Source organism: Protopterus annectens, chromosome 4.part0 (assembly GCF_019279795.1).
Source record: "Protopterus annectens isolate FY-2018-M chromosome 4.part0, PAN1.0, whole genome shotgun sequence".
NCBI classification, from domain to species: domain Eukaryota; kingdom Metazoa; phylum Chordata; order Ceratodontiformes; family Protopteridae; genus Protopterus; species Protopterus annectens.
In genome coordinates, this window is record NC_056733.1 from 232,399,237 (window position 1) to 232,413,990 (window position 14,754).

The following is a 14,754-nucleotide window of genomic DNA, read 5'->3' on the forward strand; positions in this document are numbered from 1 at the left end:
CTGCTGAACAATTTGTAAATACTCTTCAGACATTTCCCACACAGGGGGGCTTCTTCCTTCAAACAGTGCTGGGTTGTGTAGGCTCCCTTCTGCAAAACAAGAAATGCAAATGAAATAAAAATAAATGGCCCTTAGCTTCAGTTTATTTACATTAGTTTCATAGGTGGGAACAGAAAAAAAAAAGTTAGGTACTTACCAAAACAATAGATCTGGGAGATCAGAGTCCATCCTGGTCAACAATCAGGGCTTAGCTGCAGGATCACGTCAGCTCACATCAAGACTTTACCAAGGCCTATAACTCCTTCCCCCAAATCCCACAATGCTCTACACTGTCCTACTGACGTTCTCTCCCCCAGGCCTCGCCTTACAGAGGTAGGAGACATGAGTGTGGTTATGTTGATGAGGATGGATATACACCACTCAGATATACCGTTACATGGTAAGTACATAACTTTTGTATCTGAAGTGATCTTGTCCATCTTCTTTAATCATTAGGATAGAATCCCTAGCATGTCCTCATAGGTAGAATCAAGTAACAGTCACATGGATAACTGAAGATAAAGACCTGGATACTGCATCAGCTTACAGTATTTTGCAAAAATTATGCAAAGAACCCATGTAACAGCCACCAAAATCTCATCCAATAAAACATTTTTAAAGAATGTTCAATAAGACGTCACTGCCCTAGCTAAGAAAGCAGTTGATCTGGTTACTAAAGGTCTGCTGTATTTCTAGCATCAAAACTTTTATAGATTCCAGCTTGTTCACAACATATGAAGCAAATAACTAGGTCTTTTAATACGACTTTGTCCAATTTAAATAAAATTAAAAAAAAAAATTTTATCTGTGATCATCCAAAGGATATTTCTGAAAAAGTACAGGCAATCGCTTTTTAAAATCTTTATTAATCATTTTTTTAAACAATGACATTGGTGTATACATATTAATAAAAAAGAAATTGAACCATGGCAACATTTTCATTATTTTCATGCACTATATATACATTTTGTTTTTAACAATTACAATTCACTCCATTACATAAACTGTTCAATTCCTGTCTTCCTTAAAACTCACTCCCTCCTTATGAACATTATTCTGCATGTAGTGTTCATTTATTTCTATTTAATTTGCTCCATGCCTTTTCTAAACATCCCATCTCCATTTTTTATCTTCTTTACAATATTCAATATTCTGTATCTGCTGTTATTGTTAATATTCATAAGTTGTATTACAGTTGTATTACAGTTGTTTTACATTTTGATTTTTGTTTTCTACTAAGATTTTTTTGGCAACCAATAGCATTAAACTTAGCAAGGTCTTACTATGTCTAGACAAGACAGATCCTTTGTCCCAGCTTAAAAGTATCATTTCCTTAGAGGTGGATGGAACTGTTGGTTTAGATTACTTTCACAGCATGGATAGACTGATTTTGTGGAATACAAGTTAATGAAGTTCCACATACAAAACGTGGGTCTCAGAAATCCTTCTTGCTGAAATACCTTCTAAAAAGAAAAATTTCAAAGACAAAAACTTAAGATTGCGTTATGTGCTACTATGAAGGGAGGCAGAGTTGAGCTTTCAAACATAAAATCCAGATCCCAAGGCATGGGAGGGTCCAATTAAAGGTGGCCTGAGCTGAAATGATCCTTTAAAGGAGAACCACACCCACAGACTAAAAAATCATGTTTATTTCATCATGGTTTGGTGTCTCCTACATTTTAACACCACTCTGGGACTATTTACAGTTTTTTTTAATATTTTGATATATTAATTTCCGAGTCTGACCACATGGGCTCTGGTATCTTGAAGTAATTCTGATTGCTTAGTCTGCCTCTAGGTATCTCACAATGCAGTGCTTGTTTGTAAAAAAAAATACATCATGCAAGTCTCTTTCTTCCTAAAGCATCTGTCACTGCATTGATTTTACATACATATATGCTGTCTTTCAGACAAAGTAACATTTTATGACATTCAATGAATACTTAAAACACAAACAGTACAGATGCCACAGAACAGACTTTCAAAGTGTTTTTTTACTGCTGCTTCTTTTTAAAATGGCTAGACTGCAGTCTTTTGTGAAGCCTGAACTGCACTACTTTGACTCGTCTCCCATCCCCCTTCACACCTAACTTCCCTAGCTGTCAAAGTGCTATGGGTAATTTGAGCTGTTACCTGCTGTGATTGACACAGGAGGAGACTTGACTTGTGTACTATTTCCTTGTTCTAGCCTTTACTTTCTGTATGGGTAGGGGAAGGACCAGGGAGCTGCATGGGTGATTTTTTAGGATGGTCATGGCGATGTCAGTTTGGTGAGGGAACTGGCCAGAAAACTACCTGTTTTCAATGGCCTTGATGACATCAATGAATGGGAGACTGCAGCAAGCTTTTACAGGGAGGGATAAAAGTTTTTTGAAAGTGAAACCACCAAAGCACAGTAAGGTACTGTTCTGGTGGAGAGAAGCAGTCAATTTAAAACATTTTAAATGTTGTATTGTTGTTTATTCACAGCAGGGCAATAAATAGGTAGAAAAAGGACAGGGAAGTTGAGCATTTAATAATAGAATCCTGTTGTTTTCCTTTAAGAAACATTTTACACTCCTTGATCAAATTTAACTTATTACTGCAGAGGGTGCCTCCAGGCGTTTCTATAGTTATCTACTACTGACGCCTCTAGGGGTTAAGTATTGCATGTCCATATCTGCATTAACAATTCCAAAACCATGCTATACACGAGGCATCAGGAGATTTCATCTTAAAACATACATGATAGCAAACACAATTGTGTTGATATTTGATCTACATCTAATGCAGCTAAAGAGATACTGAATATTATTTCTATACTGTTTATTTATATTGTAATAATTTCCACAATTCTCTATATATTTCAAATTCAGATAACACAGAAAGAACTGCATAGCTTCATATGAAACCTCACAGCTATACAACTAAACTCCTGCTGCTACTATACGTCTTGCTCAAATGGTTTCTGAGATATCATAAGCAGTTTATACAAAATTAATATTCACGTCTTTTATTTTGGCTTATAAAATCTAGTTTAAAGCACTGAACTTGAATGAATGTCACTAATGTAAAGATTAATTTGTCTGGAATAGTTTGCCATTTACAGTTTTCTAATAGCACTTATGGTTCCAGAGATATGAATATTTGTTTGAACTGCAAGATGTAACCTCATTTTTTAAAGGCTCAAGCAACACCCACTGCAAGTTAAGTGTGTGCACTCAAGACAGCTATACTGCAAGGAATGAGTTAAATTCTCTCATATCTCCTGATGAAACTAAAATATAGCTAACAAATAAAGTTAAAATGGCTGTGACACAGACACTATAGCAAAGCAGGAACATGTGCAGAAAAGAGCAGAAAAGAAGTCTAATCTCTTAGAAGAGGTCCACACTACAAACATTGAGCTACTTACCCTTTTACCCTTATACACTTACTGTGTACTACATTTCTAAGCTGAAGTAATAATTTGGATGACCCTGGGAGGATAAGAAGGATCCCTGGCCGTCAATGAAAGTAGACAAACCCTGCAGTCAAGAGAAGGTCTAGGTAAGCTTACTAGACAGGTGAGACGGAAGAGTCTTGAACACTTTCAAACACAAAGTTTATCAAGAAGGTGAGGTCATAACAGGGGGATCTACAGCTGCCTGGACAAAAAGGGGTTACTGGGATGACTTTGGACTTGTGCAGAGCAGCTTCCTGGATGAATCTGGGATGTAAGTGATGGGGCAGGAAGGCATAAAGCAGATCTGTGGGAAACCTCTGGACTATAACATCTTTGGGCTGTTCCCCAAAGGGGCATCAAGGAAACAACGTTGCTGCATTTGGTGTTGACTGGGGATGGAAAAAGGTCACAGTAAGGCTATCTCAGCAAAAGAAGAAACTATGTATTGCTGTCAGACTGATGGGCCACAAACCATAAGTCTGCTGTGCTTTAATGTATGCATGCAATTTGCAAGTTGGAAACACATATTTAAAAGAACGATCATATGAAATATGTGAAAGTAACAGCTTCTTATTGGAACAGCTGCCTTATCAATTTTTAATAAGGAATTTCAATGGCACTGCTAGTCTACAGAACAAGCAACATATTACATTATATTAAGAAACAGAGTGCAAATAGTAATGCTACAAGTGCCACAGCTGGAAAGAAATGATAATGTAAACCTGGCAAAGAAAGGCTTTTGGACTTGATATTCAGCCGAGTATCAAAAACAAAGGAAGGGGTTAATAAAATTGATTATGATAGGGGTTCCAATAGTGACAGAAGAGAAAAAGATACACAATAACAGAAGATTTGTCATAAGGAAGAATACACTGGCATTATTTATACTTCACCTAAATTATAATTTACAGAATTTGGGAACACCTAAGTAGTTTTCAGTGGGGAATATTATTTATGGGTGGTCACTGGAACATGACTTGCAATAGTGAGGTTGTATCAGGGAACGCAGAAGGGAAAATATAACAAAAGGGAGTAGCTTTCTAAACAACTATATGAGAACATTCAGAAAAGAAGACTTGAATTTACTAGCAGGAACTCAGACAGAATTTACATATCACTCCACAAAGTACAATTAGTATGCTAGGCTGCAAAAAAAAAAAATTACAATTCATAGGACATAGGTAAAAAACTTTCTTACACTGTGAAGGTCAACAACGAGGAAAAGAAAAGGCAAACACTACTAAAAACTCATGTTGTCCACCACGGCAGCTGAGGAAGGCATATTTGCCGAAAGCGCTCATCGGAAGACTGAGGACTGCTTGTTTTATGTTATATTCTTTTTTTATTAAAGTTTTGATTTTATTATCAAGTTTTACTGCTGTGGTGGACAACAGGAGTTTTTAGTAGTATTTCACAGGACATGGGCATTCAATCAAAAGCTCTGAAACATATCCAATAAGCACTTTAGTGCATGCACAAGTATAGACTTAGGCAAAGATGCAGGGCAAGGAAGTAAAAATGAGAAACATGGGCTTTCCTACTTATCTGTTAAAAAGAGAGGGATTAAGGACTGAGCAGTGGAAAAGATTCTAGATTGTTTGGGGAAGATGGATACTTCCAGAGAAAGGACAGCTCGGTAGTCGAATAAAACAAAAATGGAATTAAAAATATGGAAGAAATAAGGTAAAGATGGAATAAGAATTCTTTAGAAGGGTTTTTCCCAAGATGGATGCACACTGATCAACAGCTTAATTTCATCTTTTCCAGTGCGAAAAAAGAAACTGACTGATAAGAGCCAGTAATTCTGCCTGTTTTAGTAAAATTCAGTTATTCACTAGTACGTACACTGCCTGAAACAAAATCAACTAGATAAGCTGAGGAGAAAGCACCGACTAGGAGAAGAATCCTGTGGTTCTTCAGCAAAATGGAGTTCAAACACCAGTTCTGGTACAAGAGATGGCTTCCAGCAGTTTAGAAGAAAATGCAAGTCAAATGTACTCATGTCACACTGAAGGAGTATATCAACTCAAATAATAAATGGCTAGAAAACATGGAAGGAACTTTAAAAAGCTATTCTGATAAAAATGATAAAACTGCAAAAATCAGAGGATGAAGTGAAGAAAAGGCTGGCTGAATAAGAGATTGCTCAAGAAAACCTGCTTTAAAAAATGGTAGTTACAGGGCAGGGCATGCAGCGAAAACTTGAGATGTTCTGCTATACCAGAGAAACTGAAAGAAACAGGCTGTATTAACATTATGAAAGCACAAATAAGTGACTGGACTGGTTATTACACAGCAGTATTGGCTAATTGAAAGGGCATATCAAGTGTATGCTCCAAACCTGGCCATAAGAAAGCAGCCAAGACTTGTATTAGTAAAGATGCAATCATACTTCCAGAAACAGTTAATCCTGACAAAACTGTTGCAGTATGGAAAATATTAAAAACTGACAACAGAAGAATATTTCCAGAAAATGACTATTCACTATACACTGGGCATAACACAAGCAAATTTATTCCATCAATCAGGGAATGTCAAAATGCAGGTGCAATTTTCAAGCTACTGTATCCAGCTCTCTTTAGAATATTTTTTCCTGGAGGATCAAAGTCGTTTTTGATGCAGAACAGGCAAAGCAGGAAATACAAACATTTGTCCAACAAGGGGTGAGCCATCAATCAGAAAGAGAATCTGCTTCTCATTCTTCTGATGGTAAGGCTCACAGACAGACATTGCCAGTGAAACCTTTTCCAGTGTTCCAAAGGAAAATGACTGACGAACAGAAAAAACACAGGTGTTGACAAGAAGAATCAGACATACCTTGGACTTGAACCCGAGTTTGTAGCTGGGAGATGGACATGAACAGGGGGAAGATCAGCAACACTGAAATAAATGAATAAATGCAAGACTATAAAGCATATATCACTTTTGTGAAATATGGCTTTACAAGAAAAAGTGGCGGGGAAAGACTTGACTTTTGCTGACTTTGTTAAACTTGTTGAAGAACTGACAGGCATATGCCCCACTTCACATCATTAATGTTTGGAAGGACACTAGAAGCAAAGGTAGGAGAAGGGAGAAAAGGGTGAAAAGTAACTAAGAAAAACAATGCTTGTTCTTAATGTTCTTAGCAGTATTTGCATAAAACATTTGATGACATAAATTGCATGCTACATAGTAAAACATTTTTAGTAATTGTATCTGGTAAAGATACTAAAGTAAACTGGTACTTTTTCATTTTTTTTTTCACTTTAAGAAATGTAGACAAAGCCATGTCCTTTAAGTCAATGGGCTGTAATCTTGGGCTGTTGAAATGGGGGATGGTGTGCACAAGTCCAATGAATATAATATGTGTAGAAATGAAATGCTTTCTTTTATTTTTGCATAGGTGAATAACTTGATTAATGCCATAGGCTTAATCCAATAACAATTGTTTTTGAGAAAGCAAGTGGGTTTGAAAAAAGAGACCAAATTGTAATGAATACTTTTCTTTAAGAAATAAATGTTCACTGCCAGTTGAGAAGCTTGCAGCTGAGGGCAGCTCTACATTTTGTTCTTATGTTTCCAATGAAACAAGATGGCTGAAGTTGAAGGCAATAAATTGAGAGGTCTGGACATTGCTTATTAACAGAAATGTAAAATGAAAAAAAATATAAGGGCAAACAGCTAGATAAAAAATAAAGTTTGAAGTTATTGGAAGTTCAAAACAGATACCAGCGTTTCTAGTAACTACATACTTTAATGCATTTACTAGAACAGAGTATAATTTAATTTTAATTAAAGATAGGGAACCTTTTCTTAAGGGAAAAGGTCAATAATGTCTGAAAGCATACAAGGTAGGTTTTTTTTCACATCCGGGAAGGGAATGAAAACAAGATCAGACAGCAATTAGTGTGAAGTACTCATGTGTTACATGCATCTTAGCATGAAAACCTTACAATTAATGCATGTGGATACAGCTCTCAATTTAGGACAACTGTTCCTGTCAGGAGAGTTAAACTTTATTATTTGAAGATGAACACAGTTTTGTATGTCTGATGTCAGTTGATTAGTTCTCGGGTGTGAATGGTTTTCTGCTTGAGGGTTTTCATTAAAACAAGAAGTCTTGAAAAATGCAACAAAGAGTCAAACAGAGATGACAAAAAAACAATCCATTGAGACAGGGTGAAATGGAAATGACAAGCAATAACCATACACAGGATCAACCTGACAAATAGTAGCAAGTGCATGTAACACAAAAGCATGAAAAAGATATTTAAAAAAGGTGCCATATATAACAGATGGAAATAATAACTACTTATCATAATGTCTATATAAACAGATATTATTTTGCAGAGTGAATAGTCTCACAGGTACAGACAAAAGGGTAAGAATACTGAATTACATTAAGAAATGTGGAGTGCAAATGGCAATGCTACAGGATACACATTTGGAAAGAAGCAAACAAGGGAATTTGATAAAGAAAGGATTCCAGGATGGATATTCATCAGAATATCACAGACAAAGGAAAAGGGGAGTACATATACTAATTGTTACAGTAGTGATAAGACAAAAAAAAAGATACTAATGGTAGATTTGTGGTAGTAAGGGCAAGGGGAAAAGATTACGTTGGCATGTATTTATATTCCACTTAAAACTGTTATTATGGAGTTTAAGAAAAAATTGCAAGAATTAATCAGCTTTCAGAAGTGAACTTTACTTAAAGGTGGGGCTAGAATTTATTTGATTTGCAAAAGTAAGGATGTGTCTGAAAGACCTAGAAGGGAAAAATAACAAAAGAAAGCAGATTCCTGAAGAAATTTATGAAAATATTTGGTAAGGAAGATGTGAATTCAGTAGTGGGAACTCAAGAAAATTTACATATCATTCCCCAAGGTACAATAACCGAGTTAGATTAGACAGACATCATATTTCACGGGAAGAACTGCATTCATTTGAAAGCTTCAACACACATCTAACAGCTATTACAGGTCATGTGCAAATAACTAAAATAAAAATGCAGGGTAAGAAAGTAAAAATGAGACACTGGAGCTTCCCCACCTATTTGTTAAAAACAGAAGAATTTAAAGAATGGGTAATGGAAATATTTGTGAATTAGGGAAGATATAAATTTCTTCAGAAGTTATAGAGAGTGGAATAAAATGAAAGTGGAGTTTAAAAGTATGATAGAAATAAAAAAGAGATATGGTTACAAATTAAGAAGAATTATTTAGAGGGCAGACAAAGGTTAAGATATTGCAAAATAAGGGGAATCTCGCAGAAAAAAGAAGCAGCACAATTACAGAGTGGTAAATTGAAAATAAGGGAATATCTGGATAATGTATATTAGATTAGAAAGACTGCTAAAGTCTTAGCACAACAACTTAGGCAACAGAAAGCAGAAAGGGCTGTCACCGAACTTAGGGAGCCTATAAGAAAATTAACTAGAGGTCCTGTAGAAATATTAGACATATTTTGGAAATTTTCTGAAAATCTGTATACAGCAGAGAAACATGGAAATCAAGAAGAAACACAAATGGAAATATTTATGAAGGCAAGCAGATGAGCTCTACAATTAGTCAAGTTAGGAGGGGATGAAATAAAAATGGTGATGTCTAATCAATTTGTAGGAAAGTCCCCAGGAATAGATGGTATTCTTGGAGAATTTGAAAACTAGGAGGGAAGAAAGTGATAAGGATCTGGAATGTTTTGATTAATAGCATTTTAAAAAGGAGGAGAATCACAGACATCCTGGAATAAAGCTGTGATGGCTGTAATACCTAAAGACAGCGAAGTCCCATCACAGCCAGCTTCATATTTTCCCATTTCAATTTTATACAACAAATTATAAAGTATTTATGGCTATGATAACTAAAAGAATGGCAACGCTGTTGCCAAAATTAATAGATATGGATTAATGTAGTTTTGTAGAAGGGAGGCAAACATTTGACATTAATAGAGCAATAATGATCCTGAGGAAGTGTAAGAAAATATTGCTGTCAGTGATGGGTCTTGATGCAGAGAAAGTATTTGACAGAGTAAGCTGAGATTTTATGAGTAGGGCAATGAAAGCATCTGCATTCCCTGAAACAATAAGGTTAGAGGGACTGTAGACAAAAATTTAAGTGGGAGTGTTCTCTTTCCTGTTTATTTGCTTTATATTTAGAGCCATTGGCAAAGAAAATAAGGGACTCAGAAATTCAAGAATATAATTGGTATGGTAATGAAAAAAGTTGGCTTCATTTGCAGACAATATTATTTTGTACCTGATAAAACCAGAAAATGACATAGCAGTGTTGTGGAACATTGAGACAGTTTCATGTTTTTTTTTTTTTAGTATAAAATGAATGAAGACAGAATAATGGCTATAGCTGTAAGTTATGTACCCACGCATGAACTGGGTCAGCAACTCCCATACTTATGGGGCCAAGAAAAAATAAAGTATTTAGGAGTACGGTTTAAAAGGATTCTGTTACAGCAGCTAAGGATATGTGGGACTAAATAAAAGAGAATACAAAAATTTAGAAATTGGAAACACGTGTTTATGGAACTGGACAGAAATATACAAGCAGTGAAAATGCTTTTAGCCCCTTTAGTTTTATATAAAGGTCAGGCATATTTTTTTTCAACCAGATGAGAAGTTCTAGTTAGTAACTCATAAAGAGTCAAAGCATTTTATCTGGGAGGGGAAGAGGGCAAGGGTCAAATGGGATAAGTGATCCTTCCAATAGAACAAAGTGGTTCAGGAATACTGGATTTGAAGGGATATTTTAGGGCTACAGAGTGAAGGTTCATATACACTACACAAACATAAAGCTATAATTCAATGTGGAAAGGGAGGATGATGAAGCAGGAGTAAATTAAAAAAAAACAAGGAAAGAGTGGGATTTTGAATGCAGATACTTAAGGAGAATAACAGCAGCCATACGAGTTATATTTATAAAGTAACAGAAAGTATTCTAAGAACTAAGCCAACATGAAAATGAAGAAAGAAGATTCTGCTGATTGGGATGACTGCAATTAGGGCTACAGAGAATATGTAAGAAGGGGCTTGAATTTACAGGAGAAGATGGGCAATAGAGCCAATGTATTGGGAGGAAATAACTAGAGAGGAAAAGATAACAGAATGGGAAGAGGTTAAAAAGGCATTTGAGCTGTAGGCTAGAAACTGTCTTCCCTATTAGGGAATTATATCAGAGTACACACAAACAGAAGGAGACTGGGTAATCCTAAGTGAAAGATCTGCTCTGGTAGAGTCTTTAGCTGAATCTAGAACAGAAGCTGTTGTTAAAAAAGGGCTAATAAGTACGGCATATAAAATATTCAATAATAACTATAGGAATCAATTGGAGGAGGTTAGAAAAGATTGGGAAGACGCAGCCTGGATAAGCAATTCACAAGTAAACAATGGGAGTGCATATGTATGACTAGAAGATTTGGGATTTTTGCTTGGATACGTTTACATAGGTATTTTTATACCCCAGCAGACTCCAAAGAATTTTTCTTCAGATAAATGGTAAATGTTAGAGGTATGATGGGGAAGAAAAAGGTAACTGGGAACATATGTTTTGTGAGCATAATGAGTTGTCAGATTTTAAAAATTCACTACAGACTACTCTGTCATAAATATAGAGTAAGCGAATGGGTGCAACAAAAGAAATTTTTTTTTTTTAGCTGGGATACAGAATCTGAATAGCCTAGACATAGTAAGGCCTTGTTAAGTTTAACTCTGGTAGCTGCTAATAAGCAATTTATTTATTTAGTTATTTATTTATTTATTTAACATTTGTTTACTGTGAAAGTCTGACCGGGACAAAGCAGATTTTCATTGGAGGCCCAGGGTGAAACACTCCAGACGCATGTCTTTGGAATGTGGGAGGAAACCAAAGCACCCAGAGGAAACCCATGAGAATGCAGGGAGGACAAGCAGATTGCACAGAAGGCACCCCAGCTGAGAATCGAACCGGAGAACCTCTTACTGTGAGGTGACAATGCTAACCACTGCTCCACAACCAATTACTAGAAAATGGAAATCAAAGTCTAAACCAACTGTATTTGAAGTAGCAAATATTGTAACAGAGATAAAAGAACTGGAAGTGGGATCTTTAGAAAAATGGAGGAGCAAATTACATAGAAAAAAGTGGGAATTGTGGGAAAAATACATGCAGAATAATGTTTTGGAGGAGCAGTGAGATTTAAGGGAATGGAGGAATTGAGCAAATTATGTTGGACTGATACAAACTGTATAAAAGAATTTATCTGGTGTATAACGTTTTCAACTGTGAACATGTTATCGTGGTTTGTTTTATTTAAATGTTTGCCTATGTCTTAAGTGACAATTCAATAAACATGTTAAAAAAACACTAACAATGAAAGTCATGTGAATTATTTACAGAGGTATTTAAAATCTAAAGTACTGCAGAGGAAGACGAAGCTCAAAGAACAAGAGGAACAATTCCTGAGTATTAAAGGGAAAATAAGTGAGCATTTGGATAATATTTAGATACATTGCTGTTAAAGTATTTAAGAAATTCATGCTCCAAAATATATGGACATTGTGGAAATGCCCACACTTTCTCATCCATCCTTTAGTGTCTCCTAGCATGTTTCTTTCTAATAAATTTTTAGGAGACAAAACCTTTTGTTAATGCAATGGTACTCTCCTATAATCCCCTATATTGTAGTACAAAAGAAACTACCAATAACAACTGGGTATTGTTTAGCAGTGAACATGAATTTATCAACAAACTTGGGGACAAACCATTAGTAGAGTATAAAAAGCATTTATCTCAAAAATGTGTTAGAAAGAAACATGGTAGGTGAGACTCGAGGATGGATGAGAAAGTGTGGGCATTGCCCACAATGTCCATATATTTTCGAGAACGAATTTCTCTATATTCAGGGGTATGGCAAGGTGACCCAAAAACAGAGACTAAACTGTGCTAGCAAATGTTTGGTATATGTAGCTATTTGTCAACAGTGCCAACATCTTTACATAGGTAAAACTATTTATAGCTTTAATAAACGTATATACCAACACTTGTATGATATACGACAGGGAGCACTAAGAACCCTTTACCAAAACACATTACAGAATTCCCTAACCATCAGTTTATTTATAGCGATATTGAGTAAATTGGTAATTGGGGGAGAGGAGGCCCTATAGATGCATTCCTTGAGTATAGGGAATTAGTATGGCAAATTAGATGTAATGCCACACATCTACCAGGGCTGAACGAAATGGTCTCCCATCTCTAGTCTCTTGAAACTAAAGGCTGATTTTTACATGCGAGTGTCCTACTGTGAAAAATAAGGGCATGATAATTAATCAATGTTTATATATATATATATATATATATATAGATAGATATATATGTATATATATATATATATATATATATATATATATATATATATATATATATATATATATATACACACACACACACACACACACACACACACACACACACACACACACACATACATTTTTTGGAAAACTCATTTTAAAAAATCTCTCACGTTACTACTTTTTTATTTTTATTCGTATTTTATTTTGAAGTTGTGAATGGTGTATATGGTTTTATACATAAATTTTCTTTATTTTATGGTTGGTGTTGCCTTTAACAGTTAAGTAAATGTATTTAATTAATTGTCTAATCACTTTCTTTGTGATTTACAAGGGACGTGGTTTTTAACAAATTTAAATAAGAAGTTATGTACCTACCATAACGTTCCATGTTAGTTGTCTTCTCTCGCCTTCTTTCTTGCTTGATGGGTTCCTCGGCACTTGCTAAGCTCGAGGGTTTCTTCTACCAGCTCGAGGCAGCCCCATATCCCATGATGCAAGGCGGTAAGTACCCAGATCTCGTTTGTTAACAAGGGCAATAGCACCAAGCATACAATACTTCCCAAAGGAAGAAGAAACTTACAGATGTAAAAAGGACCAGGTTTGAATGGTCTTTAGCATAATAGTTTCTTATACAAGGTCTGTCCAGGCCAGGGGGAAGGAGGGAGAGAAGACAACTAACATGGAACGTTATGGTAGGTACATAACTTCTTAATGTTAAGTTGTCAATCTCTTCATTCTTGCTTGATGGGACCGCGCCCGCGCCTAGCACCTCTATCCTGGGTGGCTCAATGGAACAAACTCTTGAGGACTGTAGAGCCAAAACTGGCTCTGTCCCTGGAGGCCAAGTCCAATTTGTAATGGGAAACAAAGTGTGAGGAGTGGCCCAAATAGTGTCCAAAGGCAGTCTAGCTTGAAAAGCTGTAGAAGTAGCTAAACTCCTAGTTGAATGTGCTTTAGGTTTTGAGCACAGCTGTTTTCCCCTGATCGTATAAATTTCAGTGATGACCGAAGAAAGCCATCTGGACAAAGTCACTTTAGAAACAGGAAGGCCTTTTTTATTATCCGCATAGGAAACAAAAAGTTGATCAGATTTTCTAAATTTTTTTGTTCTGTCCAAATATCTAAGCTGACGGTGGACGTCAAGATAATGTAGCTTTTGTTCAGCTCTATCTGAATAGTTAGGAAAAATACAGGAGATCAATGGATTGATTCAGATTGTTTTTTGAAGCGACCTTAGGTAAAAAGGATGGATTAGTTCTCAAAGATACTCTGTCTTTGTGAAAAATCAAATAGGGGGGTCGAACCGAAAGAGCATGAAGTTCAGACACCCTCCTGGCAGATGTAATAGCCACTAGGAATAAAGTTTTCCAAGAAAGATATTTCAGGAACAAGAAACAGCTGGCTCGAAGGGGGGGAGAATCAAGGATGTCAGCACTAAATTTAGATCCCACTGAGGAGGAGGATTCCTGATTGGAGGCTTTAGTAGGAAAATTCCTTTCAAGAAGGCCCTGCAGAGCCTATGGGACATAATATTATGATCTGCTATCCCGACATGAAAATTAGAAATAGCAGACAACTGAACTCTGACTGTGGAAGAAGAGGAGCCTGCATGAAAAATCTCTGCTAAGAAGTCCAGAACTGCCTGAACAGGGGCAGTAAAAGGATCAATATTTTGGGCCTTAGCCCAATAAGAGAAACGCTTCCATTTGCTTGTGTAAATCCTCCTGGTAGAGGATTTTAGTGAAGCTACTATGATGTCTCTAACTGGGTTAGAGATCAAAGGAAGCCTGGCTAAGGAAGGAAGTGGAGCAACCATGCTGTGAGGTTGAGAGAAGGGATTGACCGGTGCAGCTGACCGGATTGGTGAATCAGTAGATCTGGCACTGGGTCCAGATGCCACGGCTGCACCAAAAGGTGATGATGGAGGAACGGAACCAAACTTGTCGAGGCCAGTAAGGGGCAA

General features: G+C 36.2%; 1 protein-coding gene across 1 annotated transcript in view; it reads right to left on the reverse strand.

Moving 5' to 3' along the window:
• DUS1L (dihydrouridine synthase 1 like) overlaps positions 1-14,754 on the reverse strand; it is a 1,030,374-nt gene that overhangs the window by 471,439 nt on the left and 544,181 nt on the right. Inside the window, exon 8 of the mRNA XM_044069730.1 lies at positions 1-89. This exon is cut by the window's left edge and continues 56 nt beyond it. Coding sequence (XP_043925665.1) covers positions 1-89 — 89 coding nt within the window. The remainder of the gene's footprint in view (positions 90-14,754) is intronic.